The 27,736-nt window shown below is 45.8% G+C and overlaps 1 protein-coding gene across 1 annotated transcript; it reads left to right on the top strand.

Moving 5' to 3' along the window:
- Positions 1-72: 72 nt before the first annotated feature.
- Positions 73-27,036, top strand: STIMATE (STIM activating enhancer). Its single transcript, XM_069967159.1, has 8 exons — positions 73-352; positions 7,555-7,603; positions 15,926-16,021; positions 17,746-17,867; positions 21,813-21,925; positions 22,369-22,452; positions 22,573-22,722; positions 25,679-27,036. The coding sequence occupies exons 1-8, from the start codon at positions 205-207 to the stop codon at positions 25,793-25,795; spliced, it is 879 nt and encodes a 292-aa protein (XP_069823260.1). The 5' UTR covers positions 73-204; the 3' UTR covers positions 25,796-27,036.
- The last annotated feature ends 700 nt before the right edge of the window (positions 27,037-27,736 follow it).

The raw sequence follows: 27,736 nt of genomic DNA, 5'->3' as shown, positions 1-27,736 counted from the left end.
GTAAGCAGGTCGCCCCGCCCACGCTGTGACGTCACTCGGTCTGGCAGCCCCGCCTCCTGTGTTGCCTGACAGAACGCCCCGGTGCGCGTCACGTGTCACCTCTCCAGCCGCCCATGTGACCATCTGACACGTCCCCTCCCGGCTACCGTCCTGTGGTTGCCGCGGTGACCAGCTGGGGCTGGCTCCGGGCCCGGTAACGGAGCCATGGGCCCGAACACCGGGAACAGGAACATGACCACCGGAGCTGGCCCCACCACCTCACCTCCGGGATGCGGCAGCGGGGCTCTCATGGGCAGCTTTGGCATCTTTCTGCAGGGCCTGCTGGCAGTCATGGCCTTCAGCATCCTCATGTGTGAGTAGCCGCTGTATACTGTGTATGGGGTATCCTATGGAGGGAAGTTATCACCCTGCGTGCATGAGTATTATATGCCGTCACCCTGTGTATTGTGCCAGTACAGGGAGCGCAGGCTCTCCTTATATTATATACACTGCCAGCACAGGGAGCGCAGGCTCTCCTTATATTATATACACTGCCAGCACAGGGAGCGCAGGCTCTCCTTATATTATATACACTGCCAGCACAGGGAGCGCAGGCTCTCCTTATATTATATACACTGCCAGCACAGGGAGCGCAGGCTCTCCTTATAGTATATACACTGCCAGTACAGGGAGCACAGGCTCTCCTTATATTATATACACTGCCAGCACAGGGAGCGCAGGCTCTCCTTATATTATATACACTGCCAGCACAGGGAGCGCAGGCTCTCCTTATAGTATATACACTGCCAGTACAGGGAGCGCAGGCTCTCCTTATATTATATACACTGCCAGCACAGTGAGCGCAGGCTCTCCTTATATTATATACACTGCCAGCACAGGGAGCGCAGGCTCTCCTTATATTATATACACTGCCAGCACAGGGAGCGCAGGCTCTCCTTATAGTATATACACTGCCAGTACAGGGAGCACAGGCTCTCCTTATATTATATACACTGCCAGTACAGGGAGCGCAGGCTCTCCTTATATTATATACACTGCCAGCACAGGGAGCGCAGGCTCTCCTTATAGTATATACACTGCCAGTACAGGGAGCGCAGGCTCTCCTTATATTATATACACAGGGAGCACAGGCTCTCCTTATAGTATATACACTGCCAGTACAGGGAGCGCAGGCTCTCCTTATATTATATACACTGCCAGCACAGGGAGCGCAGGCTCTCCTTATATTATATACACTGCCAGCACAGGGAGCGCAGGCTCTCCTTATATTATATACACTGCCAGCACAGGGAGCGCAGGCTCTCCTTATAGTATATACACTGCCAGTACAGGGAGCGCAGGCTCTCCTTATATTATATACACTGCCAGTACAGGGAGCGCAGGCTCTCCTTATATTATATACACTGCCAGCACAGGGAGCGCAGGCTCTCCTTATATTATATACACTGCCAGCACAGGGAGCGCAGGCTCTCCTTATATTATATACACTGCCAGCACAGGGAGCGCAGGCTCTCCTTATATTATATACACTGCCAGCACAGGGAGCGCAGGCTCCCCTTATATTATATACACTGCCAGCACAGGGAGCGCAGGCTCTCCTTATATTATATACACTGCCAGCACAGGGAGCGCAGGCTCTCCTTATATTATATACACTGCCAGCACAGGGAGCGCAGGCTCTCCTTATATTATATACACTGCCAGCACAGGGAGCGCAGGCTCTCCTTATATTATATACACTGCCAGCACAGGGAGCGCAGGCTCTCCTTATATTATATACACTGCCAGCACAGGGAGCGCAGGCTCTCCTTATATTATATACACTGCCAGCACAGGGAGCGCAGGCTCTCCTTATATTATATACACTGCCAGCACAGGGAGCGCAGGCTCTCCTTATATTATATACACTGCCAGCACAGGGAGCGCAGGCTCTCCTTATATTATATACACTGCCAGCACAGGGAGCGCAGGCTCTCCTTATATTATATACACTGCCAGCACAGGGAGCGCAGGCTCTCCTTATATTATATACACTGCCAGCACAGGGAGCGCAGGCTCACCTTATATTATATACACTGCCAGCACAGGGAGCGCAGGCTCTCCTTATATTATATACACTGCCAGCACAGGGAGCGCAGGCTCTCCTTACATTATATACACTGCCAGCACAGGGAGCGCAGGCTCTCCTTATATTATATACACTGCCAGCACAGGGAGCGCAGGCTCTCCTTATATTATATACACTGCCAGCACAGGGAGCGCAGGCTTCCCTTATATTTTATACACTGCCAGCACAGGGAGCGCAGGCTCACCTTATATTATATACACTGCCAGCACAGTGAGCGCAGGCTCTCCTTATATTATATACACTGCCAGCACAGGGAGCGCAGGCTCTCCTTATATTATATACACTGCCAGCACAGGGAGCGCAGGCTCTCCTTATATTATATACACTGCCAGCACAGGGAGCGCAGGCTCTCCTTATATTATATACACTGCCAGCACAGGGATGCAGGCTCTCCTTATATTATATACACTGCCAGCACAGGGAGCGCAGGCTCCCCTTATATTATATACACTGCCAGCACAGGGAGCGCAGGCTCCCCTTATATTATATACTCTGCCAGTCGGTGCTAGAGGAGTCCAGCTGTTCTGTAGACTATCAGCAGCCCGGGGCATTGGTCGGCCCTTTAGCTCTTGGACTTGCGGTGTCTGACAATCCTAATGTTTTCTGCTTCCTTCAGGGGATGTGATGCTGCATTAGAACTGTCAGCAGCTTTTCTTTCCTTTGTCTTTGTAGTATATATATATATATATATATGTACGTTTCCTTCGGGCAATACTTAGTATAATCCCGTGGGCTATTCTTCCTATGTGTTGCTTTGTTATGTCTGTATACACAGAGTAAATCTCATTGCTGATGTCGCATGCATGTTTTCCCGCTGTCGGCAGTTGTAACGTAATTGAATTAATATTCAGATGATCCTGAAACAATGGTGCACAATGTAATTCCTTTCTAGAGATGAAGCCATTGGCGGATACAGGGTTATTCCTGCACATAGACAGTAGCAGCTGGGATAAGGGTGTAGTCCCCAGCACTCGGCTACGCTGCAACTTTTTCTTCTCAGTTTTGTCCTTGGGAAAACAGCTGATGTTTGCTTGGTAAGAAGGGCGCAGTCCTGTGCTGAGCTGTACACTGGATATGTCACCGCTGGAGGGAAGCTGGTGGCCGTCCCTAGGATGGCGATGCCTTAGGCTTACACACAGGCGGAAAATGTGCGGCCCCTGGAGAGAGCTTATATGGGCTCCTTTACAGGAATCTTCTTCCTAATGAGTATGGAAGTATTGTCAATGACTACCATTAAAGAATGGTTCATGGAAAGGGGAGGAACAAGCACTAAGCTTGTTAAGCAGCAACCTGATAGAGGTGTCACATGTGTCTGTCAGTGCATTACAGATTGAAATCTATGGCAGCCAAATGTATATTTATATAATGTTCTGAGTGAATTCTTCCTGTTGGAGATTATTTTCCATGTATGCTTCTGTCCTTATGTAGTTCATGGTTGGTTTTCTTTCCCTATAGTTTTGAGCACTTTTTCTATTTTGGTGAAAACTTCCCATTCTGGTCTGACAATATAAGATGGCACAGTGACTGTAAGCTTAAAGGGGTTGTCCGGCGATAAAAAATTATTCACAGAATAACACACATTACAAAGTTATACAACTTTGTAATGTATGTTATGTCTGTGAATGGCCCCCTTCCCCGTGTTTCCCCCCACCTACGCTAGACCCGGAAGTGTGGTGCATTATACTCACCGCATGTCGTGTCGTCCACGGTCTCCGATCGTCAGCAGTGACGTCTTCTTCGTGAGTCCGGCGGATCTTCCCGAGTGCCGGCAACCCTCTGCAGCGTCATCCGAAGCTCAGCCGCGATTGGCTGAGCATAACTGTGCTCAGCCAATCGCGGCTAAGCGGCTGATGACGCGGCCACGTCATCAGCTGCTCAGCCGCGATTGGCTGAGCACAGTTATGCTCAGCCAATCGCGGCTGAGCTTCGGATGACGCTGCAGAGGGCGGCCGGCACTCGGGAAGATCCGCCGGACTCACGAAGAAGACGTCACTGCTGACGATCGGAGACCGTGGTCGGCACGTGAGAGGTAATGTATAGCGCACCACACTTCCGGGTACACGGGTGGGGGTGGTGGGACACGGGGAAGGGGGCCATTCACAGACATAACATACATTACAAAGTTGTATAACTTTGTAATGTGTGTTATTCTGTGAATAATTTTTTATCGCCGGACAACCCCTTTAAGGGAACAATGGTATAATATCATAATAAATCCCAGTGAAACTTAAAGGAGAAGTCCAGCCAAACTTAAAAAACTGCTGAAGGCAGGAGGGTGCAGGAATGTAATGAAGAATGCATACTCACCTGTCCCTGTGCCCCCGCACTGCTGCATCACCAGCTCCCTGACCACTACTGGGCTTTAGTTTCTCATAACTTCCTGGTACGTCACAACCCGACAGCAGTGTCCCCTTTCAGTTACTGGCATTCCCGAGCCCAGGTCATGAGGTTGCGGGAGCAGCGGGGGTCTGGGAGCAGTGATTTACTGTAGCGCTGTAGCTAAGTTCTCGCACCCTCCTGCCTGCAGCAGATTTTTCATTTTGCCTAGACTTCTCCTTTAATCGTTGACATTTAAAGGGGTACTCCAGCAGAAATGTTTTTCTTTTAAATCAATTGGTGTCCAAAAGTCCTAGAGATTTGTAATTTACTTCTATTAAAAATAAATTTCTAGTCTTCCAGTACTTATCATCTGCTGTATGTCATAAACATAGGACATGCAGCAGCTGCCAAGTACTGCACTTTCGGACACCAGTTGATTTAAAAGAAAAACAAAATTGTTGGAGTACCCCTGTTAAAGGTTAAATTTTGATGGAATCTATTATATTATATTTTACTTTGAATTTTCCATTTTGGCTGCAGTTTTAGTTTCAATTACCACTGTTAAAATTTAAATGAAAGGCACAATGGTGAATGAGGCCTTATTTGCCCAAAAAGGGGTTTTCTCACAATCAAAACTAATCACCTCCCCACTGGATACATGATAATCCTCTGAGCTGCATAATGGGGGTCTGACCAGCCGGACCCTCACCTGCCAGAGAGCTCCTGTGCCCTCTGCCTGGATGCATTGGAGGTTGGACATCTGCATTGCTGCCTTAGGGCCCTATTCCACCGGACGATTATCGTTCAGATTATCGTTAAATCGTTTGAATCTAAACGATAATCGTTCGGTTGAAATGCAGTTAATGATTAACGACCGAACGAGAAATCGTTGATCGCTTTATAAGACCTGGACCTATTTTTATCGTTGCTCGTTCGCAAATCGTTCGCATTGAATAAGACATCGTTCGGTCGTTTGCAATAGATACGAACGCAATAGGGAAGAAATAGCGAAGAAAAAACGATCGCAATTACGATCATAAGTAACGATTATCGTTCCATGGAAATGAGTGAACGTTTTCAGGTCATTCACAATAGCGGTCGTTTGAGATCGTTAATCGTTAACGATTATGCAAACGATAATCGTCTGGTGGAATAGGGCCCTTAGACATAGTGTATAGGACTTCTAGAGAAAGCGGCGCTCAGCCATCTTCAGGAGCGCTGTGGAGCTGGATCAGTAGTGTACATATCCCAGCAATGCTTCATTCTAACTGGGGGATGCAGGAGTGGTGGGGGTCCTAGTATTGGTGATAAGTTTTGGGTGTAGGAAAGCGATGGTAGTGAGTGTTGCAGTGTTGTTCTTGAAGTGAATGTACCATCATGCCTTGGCTGAAGCACTGAAGTGGGCCAGCCCATCCCCAGTGGGAGGAACTCTATAATGCGGCTCCATTAGAATCAATGGAGACACGTGATAAAGGGGCGGGGGTTTCCTCCCACTGAGGGCGGCCAGCCCACCTCCAGTGTTTCAGCCAAGGCATGATGGTACATTCACTTTAAGATCATTCAATTATTAAGCAGCTTGTAATGTGAGCAGCCTTGTACAATACTAGGTAATAACAGCTTGCTTTATCCAGCACATCTGCTAGGCGACAGGGGCACTGAGTTTTCTGGCTATAGACTTCAGGGGTTTTTTTGTGCTTCCTATTAGAATTCAGCAGTGCTTCTCAAGCTGTGCGGTGGGCCTCACCTTTCTGGTGCCCCCTCCCCCTGTTGTTGGTGTGGCTTATTCTGCGTTTACACGGAACGATTATCGTACGAATTTGAACGATAATCGTACGTGTAAACGCAGCGAACGATCAAATGACGAGCGAGAAATCGTTCATTTTGATCTTACAACATGTTCTTAAATCGTCGTTTGTAAAAAAATTTGCAGATTGTTCCGTGTAAACAGTCGTTCTCCGATATAACCTATGTACGAGATAGGCTTAAGCGATTGCAAAACAATTTTTCGGTACGATATATGGTTTCCGTCTAAACGCTGATCGTTATAAAAAAAAAAAAAAAAAAAAATCGTTACTTCGAAATCGTTAATCGTACAATTGGGCGTATTATCGCTCCGTGTAAAGCAGTGTAGAACTGGGCGATTATGGCCTAAATCACAATTTATTGAACATAATTACAATAATTACACGAAGCCCCATTCAAAAGCCACACCCCTTTTAGCAAGTCACACCCATTGGGGCGTGCCAAAATGCAGAATATTTATTGTAGCTATTTTTCTTTAAGGGGTTGTTCACGAAAATTGTTTTCTTTCAAATCAACTGGTGCCAGAAAATGCCAGATATTTGTAATTTACTTCTATTAAAAAAAATCTAAAGTCTTCCAGTACTTATTAGCTGCTGTATATCCTGCAGAAAGTGGTGTGTTCTGTATATTCCCTCCATTCTAACAGTGTTCCTGGTTTTGCATTCACTTGCGATACCAAGTACAGCCACAGTGAGGTGATGCAAGCACTGTTAGTAATTGGTAGGCATTGCCATTTTAGGGATCCTGACCATAAAACATGCCGCACACACACTGGTATACCCAGCAATCCACATCTGCTCATCACACAGGACGTATTAGTAACCTGAATTGCCTTGCTACCTCTTTATCTATAATGTGTGTGTATATATATATATATATATATATATAATATAAACATCAGCCTGACACATCTGTGACCTTTCTACTGGTTACAGTGTGTAAATATCCTGAAGCATTGCGGACGCAGAGTAAATAAGAGTGTATCCGTGTCTAGTACGTCTAAAGAGGTGGATGGACAGATTCCAGGGATACGGTTGTATATAAAAATCATTGTAGAGGATCTAACTCTTCCAAAAGGGCTTTTCCCATGAACGACATTCACCGATCCCGGTCGCACTATGAGAAGCCTGTGTGTTGCCTCCATCTTAGATCTATGAGCTGCTGAGCAGTTTAAACCGGATCCTGGAGGAACCCCCTCAATAGACTGACAATGTATAGACATTTCCTATAATGCCGCCTTTTGAGAGAAATGTCATGTGACGTACAGACCCCCTTGATTAACAAATGTGTATCTTAATTTTCAGTAAAACGTTTCCGAGAACCAAAGCACGAGCGACGTCCATGGAGAATATGGTAAGTTATAATGCAGTTGATATAGGAAGAGTCTGTTAGGTTGGAAATGTACTTCTGTAAGATAAATGAAGATTGCCATCCTAACATGTAAGGCATAGCCACAGGATTATATCCCTTATTTATGTGGGGCCCAACTATAGCACTGTCACCCTTCAGGGGTATGGTAGTCAGCACATAGCAGTCACCTGCTGCATAAAATACATGAGAGAGGAAGCTGCCATTGCCTCCACGTCTGCCGGTGTCTGTGATATGAAGCCGTCAGACTATGGGGGAATGCAGCAGGGCCTGTAAGTCACACACTTTTATACATGCCTCATTTCCCTTAAATATTTGCACCTTTTCTATGTTTTAGCCACTGTGTGGGGGGAAGGGGGGAATTTATCGCTTGCAACCTTTCCCGCCTCTTTTCCTCCTTTACACCAGTTTCACCTGCACAAAACCTAACTGCTCACAGTTTACAAGGAATTTGCAGGGTTTTTTTTATGCCTGGTTTACACACAATTGTCAAGAACATAATTAATATAATAATAATTACACTTAAACCACCCCTTTTGTGGGAGCAGGGGGCAAAAGTAACTGAAATGCCAAAAGTAGCTACTTTTTTTTTTAGTAACATGAAACTGGAGCAAAGTATTTTGCATCAGAAAATTGGGTCAAAGGGGTAGTGACTCTCCTTAAGGAGAGCCCATCATAAAGATGTGTGGAGACTTACAGACCATTGCTGCTCCACTGAGAATTCTGGGAAGAAAGGATATGCAAAATAGCTCTCACACCTCTTGAGCAAAGAGATGTCCCCTCAAGTCAAGTCTCCCTCAGTCAAGGAGCCTTAGAACATTGACTGGGGATTTTATGCCAAGCCAACAATCTCTCCGAAAGGAAAGACTTCCCATCTGCAGACAGCTGTTTCAGGGTTTTTGCCCCTCATCAGTGCAGAGCAGGTTGTGGCTCCACACTTCTTTATGACGGGCGCTCCTTAAGGAGAGTCACTACCCCTTTGACCCACGTTGATAGACCTCTCACTAGCCAGCCTACACCCTGCTCTGCACTGATTAGCGGCAAAACCCCCGAAACAGCTATCCGCAGATTGGAAATCTTTCCTTCTGGATAGATTGTTTGGTTTGGCATAAAATCCCCAGTCAATTTTCTAAGGCTCCTTGACTGAGCGAGACTTTACTTGAAGGGACATCTCTGCTCAAGAGGTGTGAGAACTATTTTGCATCAAAGTTTTAATACAAGCCTTGTTATTTCCCCCTCCCCCCCCCCCCCATAGGTGGTGTACATAGCACATGTTAAAAAAAATATAAAAAAAATGGAGAAAGTGCAAGCTTGAAAAAAGGTGTGAGAAAGTCACTAATCTATGTATAGTCCATCTGCAGCCCATATCGGCAGTACTGCTTAGGAGATGCTTAGTCTTTGTGTCTCCTTTTTATATTAGTTAGTTTTTGAGTTTTTTGAACTTTGTGATAATCATTATGAAATCCTATTCATTACTGCATGCGCTATTATGTGATGTAAGCTACAGAGGGGACGGCCTATGGAAAAAGTGCATTTGTGATCGAACTGGACTAAAAGCATATTTAATGCTCCCAGATAGTGGAAGATTCCCCAGGGAGCTGATAGAAGTGCACTTAACAATCGAACTCCCACTTTACGGACTTCTATCTCTCCTAATTTCCAGTCATATAAGAGATACTTCAATATTCATGTCCATATCTATATCCCTTTCTAGAACGCCGAGTCACAAGTAGAGAATGCTGAGCTTATTCCTCAAGGCCTTCCTATGGGAATACAGCATAGTATCTGTATCACTCTCCATGCAATGTTTTACCACAGTAAAACATTTACTGGATTGGCACAAGGATGCTGGTGGCGCAGTCCTTTTATTGAATTGCCTCCCAGTTCCCACGCTCGGCAATGGCCTGCCCCAGAGCACTGGGTGCCCTCTGTAACTATAGACTGCCCCCTTCCACAATAATAATTCCCCTCAGGAGTCAGATACAGTGCCCTCTCTAGTCTGAAACAGTATGCCCTCTAGCCATTAAAGGAGAAGTCCGGCGAAAATTTTTATTGTAAGTATTGTATTGCCCCCAAAAGCTATCCAAATCACCAATATACCACACACTACTACTACTACTTCATCAAGGCTTCACTTCCTGGATAACATGGTGATGTCACTTCCTGGATAACATGGTGATGTCACGCCCCTCTCCCAGAGCTGTGCGGGCTGTGGCTGCTGGAGAGGAGTATGGCAGGGGGACACTGAAGGACACAGGACACTGGAGGGACACTGAGCATCCCCCTGCCATCATCCTCTCCAGCAGTTACAGCCCGCACAGCTCTGGGAGTCGGGGTGTGACATCACCATGTTATCCAGGAAGTGACATCACCATGTTATCCAGGAAGTGACATCACCATGTTATCCAGAAAGTGAAGCCTTGATGCAGTAGTAAGTGCAGGGAAAAAACACTTTATGTGCATTACCCGTAATAAGTGTATATTGGGGATTTGTATAACTTTGGGGGGGGGGAGCAATACAATACTTTAATAAAAATTTTCGCTGGACTTCTCCTTTAACCCCTTAGTGACCGCCGATACGGCTTTCTACGGCAGTCACTAATCGTCCTTATTCTGCTGCCATCAGCTTTTTACGGCGATGGCAGAGAATAAGGCTGCGGGGCCGGGACGGCCCCCACCCCATCCCCCCAGCTACCGGAGGTAGCTGAGGGGTTGGGGCAGTGTGTGGGGTCCGTCCCGGCCCCCCCCCCCCCCCTTACCGACGATCGCCGCTATTAACGTTATAGCGGCGACCGTCGGTAAAGGAGATTACCGGTGCCGCCGCCGCCTTTCATCTCCCCCCGCCGTGAATCTACGGCGGGGGGAGATGAAATAAGTGTCCCCCAGACCTCAGATCAGCCCCCCCTAGTGCCCCAATAACTAACCCCCCTCCCCCGGCGGCCATCATTTCCAAGATGGCCGCCGCCATCGCTGTGAACAGACTAATGTCGGTTCACAGCGATGTAAAAGTTAAAATGAATGAAAGCCCCATGCTCTCCGCCACCGGAGGTAGCGGAGAGCATGGGGCAGTCATCAGGGACCCCCCTGTTTGGTCCCGGTACAAGCGATCAGCGGTATATACTATATACCGCTGATCGCTTGTGCCATGTGCATCCAGGCACTTTTTATCCCCTGTCACCATGAATGATTGGTGACAGGGGATAAAAAGTGATGTCCCCCCACCCCCCAACGCGCCCCCCACCCCCGTCCCCCCCGTCCCCCAGTCACCCCCCCTTCCCCATATACTCACCGGATCCACGGAGCTCCTTCCTCCTCGACATCCTGGCTGGTTATGAAGTGCGCATGCGCTTCACAACCAGCCAACTCTGAAAATTTAAAGTGACAGAGACCAATTTGGTCTCTGTCACTGAACTATGATTACTGAGATAGAAAATATCACAGTAATCATAGTAATACAGTGAAAATAAATATGTAAAGTACAAAAAGTGACAAACATACAAAAAAATAAAACACACACTTTTTATTATAGTAATAATTGCAGTTTACTCCCAAATTACCCCTAACCCCTCCCCAGATTGCCCGTAACCACCGCACGTTGCCCGTAACCCCCTCCCGATTGCCCGTAACCACCCCAAATTACATGTACCCACTTCAGTTTATCAGTAACAATCCCAGATTGTCTGTAACCCTTCCAGGTTGCACATAACCCCCCAGGTTCCCCGTAATCATGCCAGATTACATGTAACCCCCCCAGATTGCACGTAACCACCGCACGTCGCCTCTGACCACCGCACGTCGCCTCTGACCACCGCACGTCGCCTCTGACCACCGCACGTCGCCTCTGACCACCGCACGTCGCCTCTGACCACCGCACGTCGCCTCTGACCACCGCACGTCGCCTCTGACCACCCCAAATTGCCAATGACCCCCCTCCAGATTGCGGTGCCCATGCCAGATAACAGGTATCCACCCCAGATTGCCTATAAGAACTTCAGTTTATCCGTAACCACCCCACATTGCCCGTAACCACCCCACGTTGCCCGTAACCACCCCAGATTGTCAGTAAGCACTGCAGGTTGCCCGTAACCACCCCACGTTGCCCGTAACCACCCCAGATTGTCTGTAAGCACTGCAGGTTGCCCGTAACCACCCCACGTTGCCCGTATCCACCCCAGATTGTCTGTAAGCACAGCAGATTGCCCGTAACCACCCCACGTTTCCTGTAACCATCCCAGATTGTCTGTAAGCACAGCAGATTGCCTGTAACCAGCCCACGTTGCCTGTAACCAGCCCACGTTGCCTGTAACCAGCCCACGTTGCCTGTAACCAGCCCACGTTGCCTGTAACCAGCCCACGTTGCCTGTAACCAGCCCACGTTGCCTGTAACCAGCCCACGTTGCCTGTAACCAGCCCACGTTGCCTGTAACCAGCCCACGTTGCCTGTAACCAGCCCACGTTGCCTGTAACCAGCCCACGTTGCCTGTAACCAGCCCACGTTGCCTGTAACCAGCCCACGTTGCCTGTAACCAGCCCACGTTGCCTGTAACCAGCCCACGTTGCCTGTAACCAGCCCACGTTGCCTGTAACCAGCCCACGTTGCCTGTAACCAGCCCACGTTGCCTGTAACCAGCCCACGTTGCCTGTAACCAGCCCACGTTGCCTGTAACCAGCCCACGTTGCCTGTAACCAGCCCACGTTGCCTGTAACCAGCCCACGTTGCCTGTAACCAGCCCACGTTGCCTGTAACCAGCCCACGTTGCCTGTAACCAGCCCACGTTGCCTGTAACCAGCCCACGTTGCCTGTAACCAGCCCACGTTGCCTGTAACCAGCCCACGTTGCCTGTAACCAGCCCACGTTGCCTGTAACCAGCCCACGTTGCCTGTAACCAGCCCACGTTGCCTGTAACCAGCCCACGTTGCCTGTAACCAGCCCACGTTGCCTGTAACCAGCCCACGTTGCCTGTAACCAGCCCACGTTGCCTGTAACCAGCCCACGTTGCCTGTAACCAGCCCACGTTGCCTGTAACCAGCCCACGTTGCCTGTAACCAGCCCACGTTGCCCGTAACCAGCCCACGTTGCCCGTAACCAGCCCACGTTGCCCGTAACCAGCCCACGTTGCCCGTAACCAGCCCACGTTGCCCGTAACCAGCCCACGTTGCCCGTAACCAGCCCACGTTGCCCGTAACCAGCCCACGTTGCCCGTAACCAGCCCACGTTGCCCGTAACCAGCCCACGTTGCCCGTAACCAGCTCAGGTTGCCCGTAACCACCCCACATTACCTGTAATCTCATTTTTTTTTATTCTATTTTAGTAACTGCGCTATTCTAATAACCATTACTAGCTGCAATTTTGCTCCTGTAAATTGGCGCTCCTTCCCTTCTGAGCCCTGCTGTGTGCCCATACAGTGGTTTATGCCCACATATGGGGTACCGTTGTACTCAGGAGAACCTGCGTTACAGATTTTGGGGTACGTTTTCTCTCTTGTTCCTCGTCAAATTGAGAAATTTCAAACTAAACCAACATATTATTGGAAAAATTAGAGTTTTTCATTTTTACTGGCCAATTTTGAATACTTTCCTCTAATACCTGTGGGGTAAAAATGGTCACCACACCCCAAGATGAGTTCTTTGAGGGGTGCACTTTCCAAAATGGGGTGACTTTTGGGGGGGAATCTATTCTGCTGACACTACAGGGGCTCTGCAAACGCTCCTGGCGCTCAGAAACTTTTTCAGAAAAATCTGCACTGAAAATGCTAATTGGCGCTCCTTCCCTTCTGAGCCCGGCTGTGTGCCCATGCAGTGGTTTATGCCCACATATGGGGTACCGTTCTACTCAGGAGAACCTGCTTTACATATATTGGGGTGACATTTCTCTCCTGTTCCTCGAGAAATTGAGAAATTTCAAACTAAAGGAACATATTATTGGAAAAAATCGAGTTTTTCATTTTTACTGTCTACTTTTGAATACTTTCCTCTAATACCTGTGGGGTCAAAATGCTCACCACACCCCAAAATGAATTCTTTGAGGGGTGCACTTTCTAAAATGGGGTGACTTATGGCGAGATTTTACTCTGCGGACACTACAGGGGCTCTGCAAACGCACCTGGCGCTTGGAAACTTCTTCAGCAAAATCTGCATTGAAAAAGCTAATTGGCGCTCCTTTCCTTCTGAGCCCTCCTGTGTGCAGATGCAGTGGTTTATGCCCACATATGAGGTACCTTTTCACTTAGGAGAACCTGCGTTACAAATTTTGGGGTACTTTTTTCCTCTTGTTCCTCATAAAATTGAGAAATTTCAAACTAAAAGAACATAATATTGGAAGAATTCGAGTTTTTCATTTTTACTGTCTTCTTTTGAATACTTTCCTGTAATACCTGTGGGGTCAAAATGGTCACCACACACCAAGATGAATTCTTTGAGAGGTGTACTTTCCAAAATGGGGTGACTTATGGGGGGTTTTCTCTCTGCTGACACTACAGGGGCACTGCAAACGCACCTGGCGCTCAGAAACTTCTTCAGCAAAATCTGCATTGGAAAAGCTAATTGGCGCTCCCTTCCTTCTGAGCCCTGCTGTGTGCCCATACAGTGGTTTACGCCCACATATGGGGTACCGTTGTACTCAAGAGAACCTGCATTACAAATTTTGGGGTGCTTTTTGTCTCATATTCCTTTTGAAAATGAGAAACTTTAATCTAAACGTATATATTATTGGAAAATTAAAATTTTCAATTTTTTTTACTGCCTAATTGTGAATACTTTCCTCTAGCCCCTGTAGGGTTAAAATGCTCATTATACCCCTAGATTAATTCTTTAAGGTGTGTAGTTTCCAAAATGGGGTCACTTATGGGGGTTTTCAGGATACCAGACTTCTAAATCCATTTAAAAAAAGAACTGGTCCCTAAAAAAATCAGTTTCACGAAAATGTGATAATTTGCTGATACATTTCTAAGCCCCATAACACCCTAAAAAAGTAAAATATGTTTACCAAATTATGCCAGAATAAAGAAGACATATTGGTAATGTGACTTAGTAACTAATTTATGTGCTACGACTTTCTTTTTTTAGAAGCAGAGAATTTCAAAGTTCATAAAATGCTATTTTTTTCAATTTTTCATGATATTTTGATGTTTTTCACAAAAAACACACAAAATAGTGACCAAATTTTGCCACTAACATAAAGTGCCATATGTCACGAAAAAACAGTCTCAGAATCGCTAGCATACGTTAAAGCATCACTGAGCTATAAGAGCATAAAGTGAGACAGGTCAGATTTTGAAAAATTAGCCTGGTCATTAAGGCCCAAACTAGCTGCAGCACGAAGGGGTTAATAATGCCCCCTCCCCTGTAGCTAGATATGCCCACGTGTCTGTGTGTGTATATGTATATATATATATATATATATATATATATATATATATATATATATATATATATATATATATATATATATATATATATATATATATATATATATATATATAATACTCTGTGTCACCAGGGCAGTGTTAGATACTTACCTTTCCCATTCCTTTGCTGTTTGGAGTAGCTGCAGCCCCGGTCTCTTCACCTCAGGGCTGACATCCAGGGAAGGATGTAGAACACTGTGCAGCTTTCCACACCCCAGGTCCAGATACTGTGCCCCTCTTTCAGCAGGTGTACTCGGCTGACAGGCGCTCTATGCGAGCAAGGGTGATTGTGTGCACCAGGCAGACTGGCGCAAATGGGTGGATTAGCAATACGGGACATCAGTAAAAGTTAGTTGCCTACACCCTGTGGTATGTGTTCCGCAGGTTGAGAAGCACTGCTCTATACCAATGGAACCAGAGAGACCCCATTGACCTTTATTGGGTTTGTCTGGTGACTGCCATTTTACTGGTTTAAAACTGAAAAACAAATCCTGCATTCAGTGTTTTTGTCCTGTCCTTCACAGATGTGAACCTAGCCCAATTCTCTTGATACAGGAGTAAATTATGTAGATACATTGGGGGTTGTTATTATTCGAAACAAAGCATTCATGACATTATTATTATTATTATTATTTATTAATTTATTAAGCACCCTTAATTCCAGAGCGCTATACAATAGATAGGCAACAGGCAGGAACAATACAAGATCAGAACACATTACATGAAGGCAAAAGACAGACTGGTACATGGGGGAAGAGGACCCTGCCCGTGAGGGCTTACAATCTATACATCTCACTGTTCCAGAAATTATAGACCGCCATGATGATTTAAAGGTTTTCTGTCTTATTGCTTCTTTATCTTTTTTTACATGGTGGTAATAGTGTCGCTTTTCCCTCTCTAGGTTCCTGGATACGTCAAAGCAAGCAATTGGAATGCTGTTCATCCACTTTGCAAATATCTACTTATCAGATCTTACAAGAGAAGACCCGTGTTCACTGTAAGATTCCTACATCCTCCTCGCTGAGCTTTACTGTCCAGTTTGACTTTTTTATAATTTTCTACTTTAGGGATAAAAAAAACCCTCCTCTTTGTGGGGGACAACTATCCCTATGACCAGGCTAGTCTGTTTCTTCAGTTTTATTAGGAAAGCCATAAATGGCGACACTTTTGGAACCATTTGTTTTATTACTTAGTTACTTCTTAATTCTATAAAAAGATAACAGACTATGTGTACAGCTCATATGCAGACCTATATGTTCATATGGTTACGGACAGTCCATAAGTAGGCATGTATAAATATTTAATTTTCAACCCTCAAAACTGCTGACAGCTCTGTATATAACACTGGGCGGCTAATAAAAATATACCTCTAGTGATGGTCATGGCGGTTGCCTGCTAGGAAAATATAGTTTGAATGCCCCTCGTGTCACGATCACAAGTGCCCAAGAGGCGGGCATTTGGTGTCTAAAAACAATAAATTTTGCTCTGCATATATCTTGCCTCAGATACATAGCAACATATGCATGTGGAACCAAGAAATTGGTAATTTTTTAGCTGTTCGCATCTTTTTTTGTGAGCATTTAAATCATTATTAGTCAGCTGCGCATCTGCGTGGTTTATTAAGCCTTGTGAAGGCTGCAAACAAGTGCCAATCAGCGAGATTTGCAGCACCATCCAGGCTGTGTAAAAGGGACCGGTTCTGCACAAATCATCAGCTTGTGTGGAAGTCCCCTTTAGTTGAACGTCAGCAATAAGATGGAACACATGAAGACAAGAGCTTGTAGTATATAAAAACAGACATCCCATAGATGCAAAACAACAAGGTGTTTTTACCTTAAGATTAGGGATGGTCCGAACCTGCCAAGGTTCGGGTTCTTACGAACCCGAACTCTCGGCAATGATTCTCGCTGTCTGCCCACTCCGTGGAGAGGGTGGATACAGCGGGAGGACCGCCTGGAAAACTGGGATATAGCCATAGGCTGTATCCCAGTTTTCCAGGCGGTCCTCCCACTGAATTCACCCGCTGCACGGAGCGGCCAGACAGCGGGAATCTTATGCCGAGCGTTTGGGTTCATACGAACCCGAACCTCGCCAGGTTCGGACCATCCTTAAGATGCATTGGCAGGATACAAATAGTGTTTGCAAAATTGTACTTGCCCTTTAAATTATATGTTTTCAGTATAATTTTTCTTCCATAGAATTTGGCCCTCTAACCCTAGGGTCCTATTGAACGAAGCAATTTTTAACGATTAATGACTAACAATAAATGATCACAAACAAGATTGTTTATCAGTAACCTGAAATCGTTCACCATATTACACAGAACGATATTCATTAGCTTCTGATCCCAGTGCGATTACACTGAACGATTAGTAAACAAATGTGGAATTACAGTGAAAGATAGGCGAACGATAAAGAATGATTATAGGATCAGATCTATATCAACAATTAACGACACACAAACAATTTTTTAGTCATTGCCTGCAATTACACAGGATGATAATTGTTTCAATTCAAATGATATAACGATTTTCTGTATGATAATATGATAAACAGCGGTCACACTGTGTGACAGTCATTATAATGTATAGAAAATGCATGCCTTCATTCATCTCCAGCCGCTACATAGACAATGCATGGAGCTGTGGCGTACATGCTGGGCAGTGATCTGTGCAGAGATCATAACTGTTGCCTTTTTTTTTTTTTTTTTTTTGCCTTCAGGTATCTCATCAACTTTCTCCTGGACGCCACACTAGGCATGTTACTTATTTATGCGGGGGTCCGAACCGTGAGCTGTGTGGTTGAATGGAGGCAATGGGACTCCTTAAGGTTTGGAGAATATGGTATGTGATATATATGCAACCTTTTGAACATTTGATAAAGGATTTCTTTTGGATACAAACCTCTATTAGCCTCTGTAAATATAACATGGTAATCACTTGTAGGTGACTGCTCTGTTGGTCAGATGTGCTGTTGCACGATTTTTAGTGATGGTCGTAAGACAGTATTAACACTTATAGATGTTTGGTAGTCAGTGGTAAGTCATGGTGCTAAAATAAAGATAAAAAAAATCCCTAATAAGCTCCTCTCCCATTTTCCATATTAAAAACATGCCCAAAAACCTAACGTTTGGTATTGCTGCATGCGGAATTGTCAGAGTTACTAAAATAAACCAATATTGATTCATTCAGCCTGGTAATGGCCGCCTTGGAACCTCCAATCTTCTGGTGTGCTGGGCTGTTCCTCTGCAGTTCATCCTAGTAATGGATGACTAATATACACACACACACACACACACACACACACACACACACACACACACACACACACACACACACACAGATAAATGTCTTGTGTGAAAGGGCTGTGTTTCTACAAGCTGTGACACTGTCCATTCAGTGCTGACAGTATAATCATGACACACAGTTTTAGAGACATGGCCCAACGTATATGCTCATTGCTATTTAAAGGGGTTGGCCACTTTATAGTAACATTGTTCAGAGTACAGTATAAGTAAGTGTACTCACTGTACTTAATGACAGCAGCTCCCTGTGTACCTCATAGAGCTAAAATTAGACTCCCCCTCCTCCAGACGGTGCTGCACTGCTTTGTGGTGAGTCTGTCCATAAAATGGCCGACATGGAGGCGCATGTGACCATGCTCCACCCCCAGTGTTCTCCATTGGCAAATACAGGCTCAGTGGTGGACACTGGAGGCGGGACATGGTCACATGCTCCTCCATGTCAGCCATTTTATGGACAGTCTCACCACAGAGCAGGACAGCACAGCCTGGAGGAGGGAAGTCTGATTTTGGCTCTGAGGTACACAGGGAGCTGCTGTCAGTATATACAGCGAGTATACCTACTAATACTGCATACAAAGCAATTTTACTGTAAAGTGGCCAACCGACTTGTCTGAAGAGTCAAGTGTAAAAAAAAACTTTCTTTTATTCATCCAGTATCTAGCAGTCCAGGTGCAGAAGACTGAGCCAAGGGAACCATATAGTAAATTCTATTTAGTTCTCATTTGCCTTTTCTTTTGTATATGCCTTCTGCCTGCTGACTTTTTTGATGTGCTTTTTTTTTTTTTTTTTTTTTTTTGGGGATGTCTGAGTCACTCTTTCCTGTTGCACCTATCATGTCACTTTCTGGCACAGTGTCAATGCTGTGAAGTAAGCTGATGTTTTAGGATAGGGCTTCTCAGGCAGGAGTGTAAATGGATGTGCAGGGAAGATGTTGACCTTAAGCTGAATTTTTTTATTTAATCCGTTTTTTTTCAATTTATTCGTGAAGGCATTTGTGAACTACATTATAGCACTGTTCTGTTTCTGATTAGTAAAGTGTGTGTGTCTGTGTGTGTGTGTTCTGCCTTTTTACCATTATCTAATATAGCTCAGAAACATTCAGTGTTACCAGGCACGGCTCATAGGCAGGAGTGACTCTGTTTCTGGAAATAAAGGCATCTTGGGTAACTACATTTAAAGAGTTTTTTAAGGGACCTGTTTGTTGGTTGGGATTGTGCTTTTACAGCCACAGCTTTGGCATATACAATAAAAAGAGAAACCTCCAAACATTGTGTAGTGGCCGTGCTAGGCTGCTGCAGCTCCGCTCCCATTCACTTCAGTGTACACTTTGGCGCTGTCTTTTTCCATCTTTCTTTTGCGTATGTGGAATCTGCAGCTTGGGGAAAAAGCTGATTGGTTGGGACTAGAGATGAGAGAACCTCGAGCATGCTCGAGTCCATCCGAACCCGAACTTTCGGCATTTGATTAGCGGTGGCTGCTGAAGTTGGATAAAGCCATAAGGCTATGTGGAAAACATGGATATAGTCATTGGCTGTATCCATGTTTTCCAGACAACCTTAGAGCTTTATCCAAGTTCAGCAGTCACCGCTAATCAAATGCCGAACGTTCGGGTTCGGATGGACTCGAACCCGAACCCGGTTCGCTCATCTCTAGTTGGGACCCCACCCATTAAATATTGATTGCCCATCTTAATGCTAGGCCTGCAAAGCACTTATAGCGTCCAAGAGCTGGATATTGATTTTTCAGCTTTGTAAATAACATAAACACTTCACCAAACATGCATGGTTGTGAGGGCAACCTACCTCCTGCTCCCCGCTTGCTGTGTGATGCTGCTGATGCTGCCTCCTGTTCCCCCTCATCTCCCCTGTCTGCCTCCGATCCCGTGTGCTGTTTGATACCTCCTGCTCCCCGCTCTGCTCCCCTGTCCGCCTCCGGTCCCGTGTGCTGTGTGATTGCTGCTGGCTCTGCTCACCTGTCCGTCTCCGATCCCGTGTGCTGTGTCATGATGCCTCCTGCTCCTGGCTCTGCTCCCCCGTCCGCCTCCAGGCCTGTTTGCTGGGTGATGATGCCTCCTGCTCCTGGCTCTGCTCCCCTGTCTGCATCTGATCCCGTGTGCTGGGTGATGATGCCTCCTGCTTCCGGATCTGCTCCTCTGTCCACCTCTGGTCCCGTGTGTTGGGTGACGATGCCTCCTGCTCCTGGCTCTGCTCCCCTGTCTGCCTCCGATCCCGTGTGCTGTTTGATACCTCCTGCTCCCCGCTCTGCTCCCCTGTCTGCCTCCGGTCCCGTGTGCTGTGTGATTGCTCCTGGCTCATCTCCCCTGTCCGCCTCTGGTCCTGTGTGTTGGGTGATGATTCCTCCTGCTCCCGGCTCTGCTCCCCTGTCTGCATCAGATCCCGTGTGCTGGGTGATGATGCCTCCTGCTCCTGGCTCATCTCCCCTGTCCGCCTCTGGTCCTGTGTGTGTTGGGTGATGATGCCTCCTGCTCCCCGCTCATTTCCCCTGTCCGCCTCTGGTCCTGTGTGTGTTGGGTGATGATGCCTCCTGCTCCCGGCTCTGCTCCCCTGTCTGCATCCGATCCCGTGTGCTGGGTGATAATGCCTCCTGCTCCTGGCTCATCTCCCCTGTCCGCCTCCGGTCCTGTGTGTTGGGTGATGATGCCTGCTACTCCTGGCTCTGCTCCCCTGTCTGCCTCTGGTCCCGTCTGTTGCGTGATAATGCCTCCTGCTCCCGACTCTGCTCTCCTGTCCGTCTCCGGTCCTGTGTGCTGTGTCATGATACCTCCTGCTCCTGGCTCTGCTCCCCCGTCCGCCTCCGGTCCTGTTTGCTGGGTGCTGATGCCTCCTGCTCCCGGCTCTGCTCCCCTGTCTGCATCCGATCCCGTGTGCTGGGTGATGATGCCTCCTGCTCCCGGATCTGCTCCTCTGTCCGCCTCTGGTCCTGTGTGTTGGGTGATGATGCCTCCCGGCTCTGCCTCCGGTCCCGTGTGCTGGGTGATGATACCTCCTGCTCCCCGCTCATTTCCCCTGTCCGCCTCTGGTCCCGTGTGCTGGGTGATGATGCCTCCTGCTCCCAGCTCATCTCCTTTCCGCCTCTGGTCCTGTGTGTTGGGTGATGATGCCTCCCTGCTCCCGGCTCTGCCTCCGGTCCCGTGTGCTGGGTGGTGATACCTCCTGCTCCCCGCTCATCTCCCCTGTCCGCGTCTGGTCCCGTGTGCTGGGTGATGATGCCTCCTGCTCCCGGCTCTGCTCCCCTGCCCGCCTCCGGTCCCGTGTGCTGGGTGATGATACCTCCTGCTCCCTAAAAATTATCAGCTTAGCTACCTGTGTCAGCTACCAGTTTCCTTTGCTAATTAGTTTTGAATAAATTTTGTTTCAATGACTATTGTCGTGTTACTTAATAAATATAGAGCCGGGCGACTCCTGACTCGTCCATTGTATTGTCTATGTTTACATGACATTTATTATAATGTTATCTTTTGCAGGGGATCCGTTACAATGTAAAGCCTGGGTTGGACAGTGTGCGCTCTACATTCTTATCATGATGTTTGAAAAGACCGCAATAGTCCTTGTCCTGCTTATACCGAATCTAAAAGAGGTTAGGTGCCCTTATTCTTACTAAACTGTGCACCAGTGTTCTGTGAGTATTAAAAATGTTTTACAAACTTTTGAAATGTCTCACAGACACTTAAAAGGCACTTTAAAGCTTTATGGAAGACCAATTCCTGTATCATATGACAATACACAATGAGAAATTTCTATGCGCAGTTGGTTATGGAAGCACATGTGATGGTTGGGATAAACATTCTCATTTAGGATGAATTGAAGTGCTGACTGTGACTTTATTGCTGTCTCTGTGAAAGAATGAGCACTGCAGAACAGAGTTACTTAACAAGCGTGTATAATGAGGACACCCAGGGGGTGCATATACTTACGCTGTGTATATATGTAGACATTGTTTTATGAATGTTGCCTTGTTTGAGATCTCAGATCCTTCAATATGTTTTAAAGCTTTCCATGTCCCTCTTCTCTCGTGTACAGGTGGCCATGTTAAAGCCTGATGCTTTTCCGAACCCAGAGGTGGAGTTGGCCATTGTAATGCTTATTGTACCCTTCTTTGTTAATGTGAGTTAACGTCCAGTTTACATATTACTTTTTCTTCGAGCTGTTCAGTTTCTATTTTTTTGTATTGATTTAATGACTAGATCTACTCTTATAATAAGAACTTCATTCTGCTGCTTACAGGCATTAATGTTCTGGGTGGTAGACAACTTCCTGATGAAAAAGGGTAAGACAAAAGCTAAGTTAGAAGAGAAAGAAGGTAGCCCAGACTCCCGGAATGGTAATAAGGTCCGCTACCGGCGGGCGGCCTCCTATGATGACTCTGAATCTGAAGTAAGTAGCCATTTCCTCATTGTGATAATGTGATGGTTGCCTGTCTTAGGGTAGTTTCACAAATGACATTTAGGTGTAAAAACTGTATCAGAAATCTCCCATAGAATTTTTGGCAGTGTTTTTGTTTTTTTAACTGAAAAAAAAAGTGTTTTCCTTTCCACTAACATGAGACCATTTAAAGTCATCTTTTCTTATGTAAAGAGAAAACATCAACAGGTTCTTACTAGAGATGAGCGAACCGGGTTCGGGTTCAAGTCCATCCGAACGATCAGCATTTGATTAGCGGTGGCTGCTGAACTTGAATAAAGCTCTAAGGTTGTCTGGAAAACATGGATACAGCCAATGACTATAACCATGTTTTCCACATAGCCTTATGGCTTTATCCAACTTCAGCAGCCACCGCTAATCAAATGCCGAAAGTTCGTGTTTGGATCGACTCGAGCATGCTCCAGGTTCGTATCATCTCTGAGCTGGTGATTCCGGCGCTGGTTCCCTTCCTTACCTCAGTGGTGCCAATTTCCAGTATTTTTAATCTGAAGCAAATATATAAATTACTCTGTTCAGCGTATTAGGCCTCTTAATGGACTGTCCCCCCTCTCCCCCCCCAATATCTGTCACCTCCTTTGTCCCTTCCTACTTTACTCTCTTCCCCCCCCCCCCCCCCTCTTTCGCTCAGTAGACTTTGCTACCTATACACATATAAATATGCAGAAGTATGAGGGGACAGAGGAGGTGGCAGGCAGGGCTGTGCACTATAGGACACATTAATTTACATATTTGCTTCAGATTAAACTACCGGAAAACGGCACCACCAAGTGAAGGAAAAAGGCTGGTGCCGGAATCGCCAGCTCAGCTGTTACAGGTACATATCAGCAGGTTTGTATGTAAGAGCCTGCTGGTAGTTTCCCTTTAATCCCTTGTGAAAATAGAAAACCGACAGGGGCTTCCTGGTGTGGTATGTCAGACAAATGGACGTGCTCATGCAGAGTAATAATTGATCCCACTCACCTGATGTGGTTGTGCAATATCATAGGCACAGCTCTACAAAGCGCATGGATAAAGTGCGGTGCAGCTCTCTGCTTGATTTGCACACACTCTGGTGACTGGATTGCCAGTAGTGGTCCTCCACCCAGAGACATCCACCCAGACCAGGCAGATAAGAGGACTTCCTCATAAGATGAAAGCGCAAAGTGCGTTTTTATTTTATATGTTTGGCTGGTTGTGCTTTTATCTTTATGAGGAAGTCATCTTTTATTTACCTGGTCTGGGTTGATGTCTCTGCTTCCTCTTAAAGGGGTTATCCAGTGCTACAAAAACATGGCCACTTTCTTCTAGAGACCGCCCCACTCTTGTCTCCAGCTTGGGTGGGATTTTGCTGCTTACTTCCATTGAAGTGAATGGAGCTTAATTGCAAACCGCATCTTAACTACAGACGAGTCGTGTTGTCTCTGAAAGAAAGTGGCCATATTTTTGTAGCACTGGATAACCCCTTTAATCCCTTGGCATCACAGAGCAGTTGTGGCATATGAGGGTTTAAACAGCAGAAATCAAGAGATACCTCTGACCCTGGCTCTTGCAGGTAGATGTCAGCTGTATGACACAGTCTACTGCATATGGAGTGGGCTGAGCTCCGTAAATCTATGCCACAGGGTTACATCTCCCTATAGGCTTTCCTTCCAAAAAAATAAAATGAAAATATTTTCTGTGCTGCATTTGGTATTACAGCTTAGCCCCATTCACTCGAATCTGTTTTAGGGGTGTAATACCAGACATTGCCCACGTTCAGTGATGGTGCTGTTACTGTTAAACAAAAGCAGCCCTGGATAAAAGTTATGACCGTTTGGTAATCTTTCATTTAATGCTAAAATGTTGAAAAATCACCATCATGCCTAGGAATCTGCAATAAAACCAAAGGGAAGCACAGAAAACAATGCCATTTGTGTTATTTAGGACAGTGGTATAGCTGGAGGCACAGCTAGCTTGGCAAACGTCCCTCTGTTTCCACCTTTCCATCTTGTGAGATCATTTAAAGCCTAAAAAAGGGAAGGTATTGCCTTAAGTGTTAATGTAGAGTCGCCAGGAACCTCGCAGCTTCAGCCCCGGCTGTCGGGAAGACTGATGAGATCACAGTATTGCTGCTGCTGCCGCCGCCTCCTCCTCATCTCTCCCCAGACAACACTTTCTTGTGTTCTAGTATATGTGTCCCATACTGAATATACTGAATATATGTCTGCATATCATTGTTTGGCCACTAAACAGAAGTACGTAAACTTCACATATTGTACTGTAAAGTCACATGTTGTCCCTGCTCTCTGCTTTTTGGCACAATATGGCTCAGAGTGACTCTGGGGCAGAGAGAACACAACGTTGAAAACTGCTCTAATCTTATGACAAGGACCATGTTATTGGAAGGACTCCCCCCACTGAGAAGACGTACAGGGGAATAATGTTGTAGAAAGGTCACCTTCTTTTTCTTTACTTTTTTTTAGGTCTCTCGTACTATTGTGTATATTGCTGTGTGTCTGTTTTTATGCTGTTACTCTTCCTTTTGCCCCCCGATTAAGTGCCAGATATAATGGGATCGTGTAATAGTACTATTACACCAAGTGATTTTTTTGGACGACGAACGATAAATGATCTTAAACGTCCTGAAATCGTTTGCCCAATTACATGGAACGATGATCGTTCTTGCGGTCGTTTAGTCCTCGGTATTGCGTACTTTTCACCTATGACATCTTATTACTCCGAATGATTTGCAAACAATCAAATGATGAAAATAGGTCTGAATTCTATCAAACCACCAATGATTTCTCGTTGGTCGTTTAATCGTTGTCTGCTATTACACAAAACACTTATCGTTTAAATCCGAACGATCTAACGATTTTTCGAATGATTATCGTCCCGTGTAATTCCTGTAGTGATGTTTGAACTTTCATTATTTTTTCCCCCCCAACAGATTCTTATTTCAGCAGATGATGAAATGGAAGAGTCCGATGGTGACGAGGATCTCCGCAGATTAACAAATTCTAAGTCTGTCAAGAAAAAGAAGCACCGCTTTGGCCTGCCCGTATGATGATCCTCTAGTTTTTGCACAATTTTTTTGCCTCCACTAAACTGTGGTTTACAGGATAACACAAGGTCTGGCTTCTTGTCGCAGGAGTCCTTTGAGCCGCTACCTCTTCTGTCTTGTCAGCACTTAGAGATGGAGGTGATGCAGACCATGTTTTCTTGGCAGCCCGAACACAATGCAGTGGGCACTGGACTTCTAATACACTTAGCTGCTGCCCACTTCTATACCCTGTGTAGGTGTTGCAGATGACTGCCATTCTTTACAGAAGTTAAGATCAATAACTATTTCTTGGGAAATGTCTAATCTGCTTGTTCCATAATTTTCCCATTTGTTTAGATTTCTTAACTTTTCTTATTGCCAGAAGAAAGTATTTCCATGGCGCCCGTTTAACTCTAACCTTCTGCCTGATACCAAGTCTACCACCAGGATAGTATGGCAAGGGCACGTTTATTGCTTGATGCCTGCTCTGATCTGTATCAGCTCCAGTGCTAATTGATCAGAATGTGAATTCAAATGCCTCCATCGGGTTGTCGGTCATACAGAAGCACTGGCTATAACCTTCTCTTAGCATTCCTATATATTCCTTTCTATGCATTGTTGCATTATAACATAGCCAAAAATGGCATCTTTGCTTGTGCCTACACTACATAGTAACCTGTATTCATTTGATGGCAAAAACATTGTCATTATTTGATTGGAACGTTCTCATTTACATTACTTAGTTTGGGAATCTTCAAGGCTAATAACGTCATTATGCTAAAATTTTCAGTGCCCTTTAATCCTTTTATTTAGGTTTGGGGTGTAATACTTTAACTATGGATCTTATCACTATCTACATGGACACCTTTCAAGTTTTCTTGCTCCAGATCTGTATATGCGAGTGGCTCGATACAGAGATTTCGAGCTGAATTGCCAGATTAAACGGACCTTCTGAACAATGGCTTAAACCCCCCATATATCTTCTACAGCCAGTGATATCTACAGTATCACGTAAACCCCTCTTATAATCCTATATGGAAGACTTTGCCTTAACTTTGTTTTACTGTTACAGTCACCTCGAAATTAGATCATTCCCAGACTCCTTTGCTCCCAGTGGGCGAGTGCGGGCTGTTGCTGTGCAATGCTTTGCGCTACCTTCTGACAGCATGGGGAGGGGGGGTTCTGCAGTATGTCTAGTGTTTTGAGCCTTTTTAATTTATATTTTCATACAAATAAAAAAAAAAATTTCTGCAAAAGGTCAAAAAGGGTGACAAAAAAGGGTTTTGTCTGTTGTATTATTTTTATAATCTGGTGTTACAAGGAATACGCTGGAGGTACAAAATCTGATTTTATTTTGTTGTGGTTCTGTCTGAAAGTATTTGTGTTTGGGGCCTGGTATTTTGCACATAATTTTATGTGGACAAGGACATATACTACTATGCATACACCGATCAGCCAGAACATTGAAACCAGCCTATCGTATAGATTCCTGTTGTGCTGCCAGAGCAGCTCTGACCCAGTGGGGGATGGACTCCACAAGACCTCTGAAGGTGTCCTCTAATATCTGGCACCAAGATGATGGCAACAGACACTTTAGGTCCTGTAACTTGCGCAATGCCACCACCATGGATCAGAGTTGTTTTCCCAGCACATCCCATCGATCATATTGAGATCTGATATATTAAGAGACCAAGTCAATACCTTGACCTTTTTAGGTCCTTAAAACTTTCCTAACAATTGTTCCAGTGATAGAATGAAATATCCTGCTGAAAGTGGCCACTGCCATTAGGGAATTCTGCTGCCATGAAAGGGTAAGACTTGGTCGGTACAATGGTTAGGTAGGTGATACATGTCATACATCAGGACCTAGAGTTTCCCAGAAGAACATTGCCAATCACATACTTCTTTCACTGGCTCCTCCCCCCCCCCCCCATAAGGGCAAGTTCACTCAGAGTAAAATTGGCG

The sequence above is a fragment of the Dendropsophus ebraccatus genome, chromosome 4, assembly GCF_027789765.1.
Source record: "Dendropsophus ebraccatus isolate aDenEbr1 chromosome 4, aDenEbr1.pat, whole genome shotgun sequence".
Classification (NCBI taxonomy): Eukaryota; Metazoa; Chordata; class Amphibia; order Anura; family Hylidae; genus Dendropsophus; species Dendropsophus ebraccatus.
The sequence above is the reverse complement of the archived record's forward strand: the minus strand, read 5'-3'. Positions and strand labels throughout refer to the sequence as shown.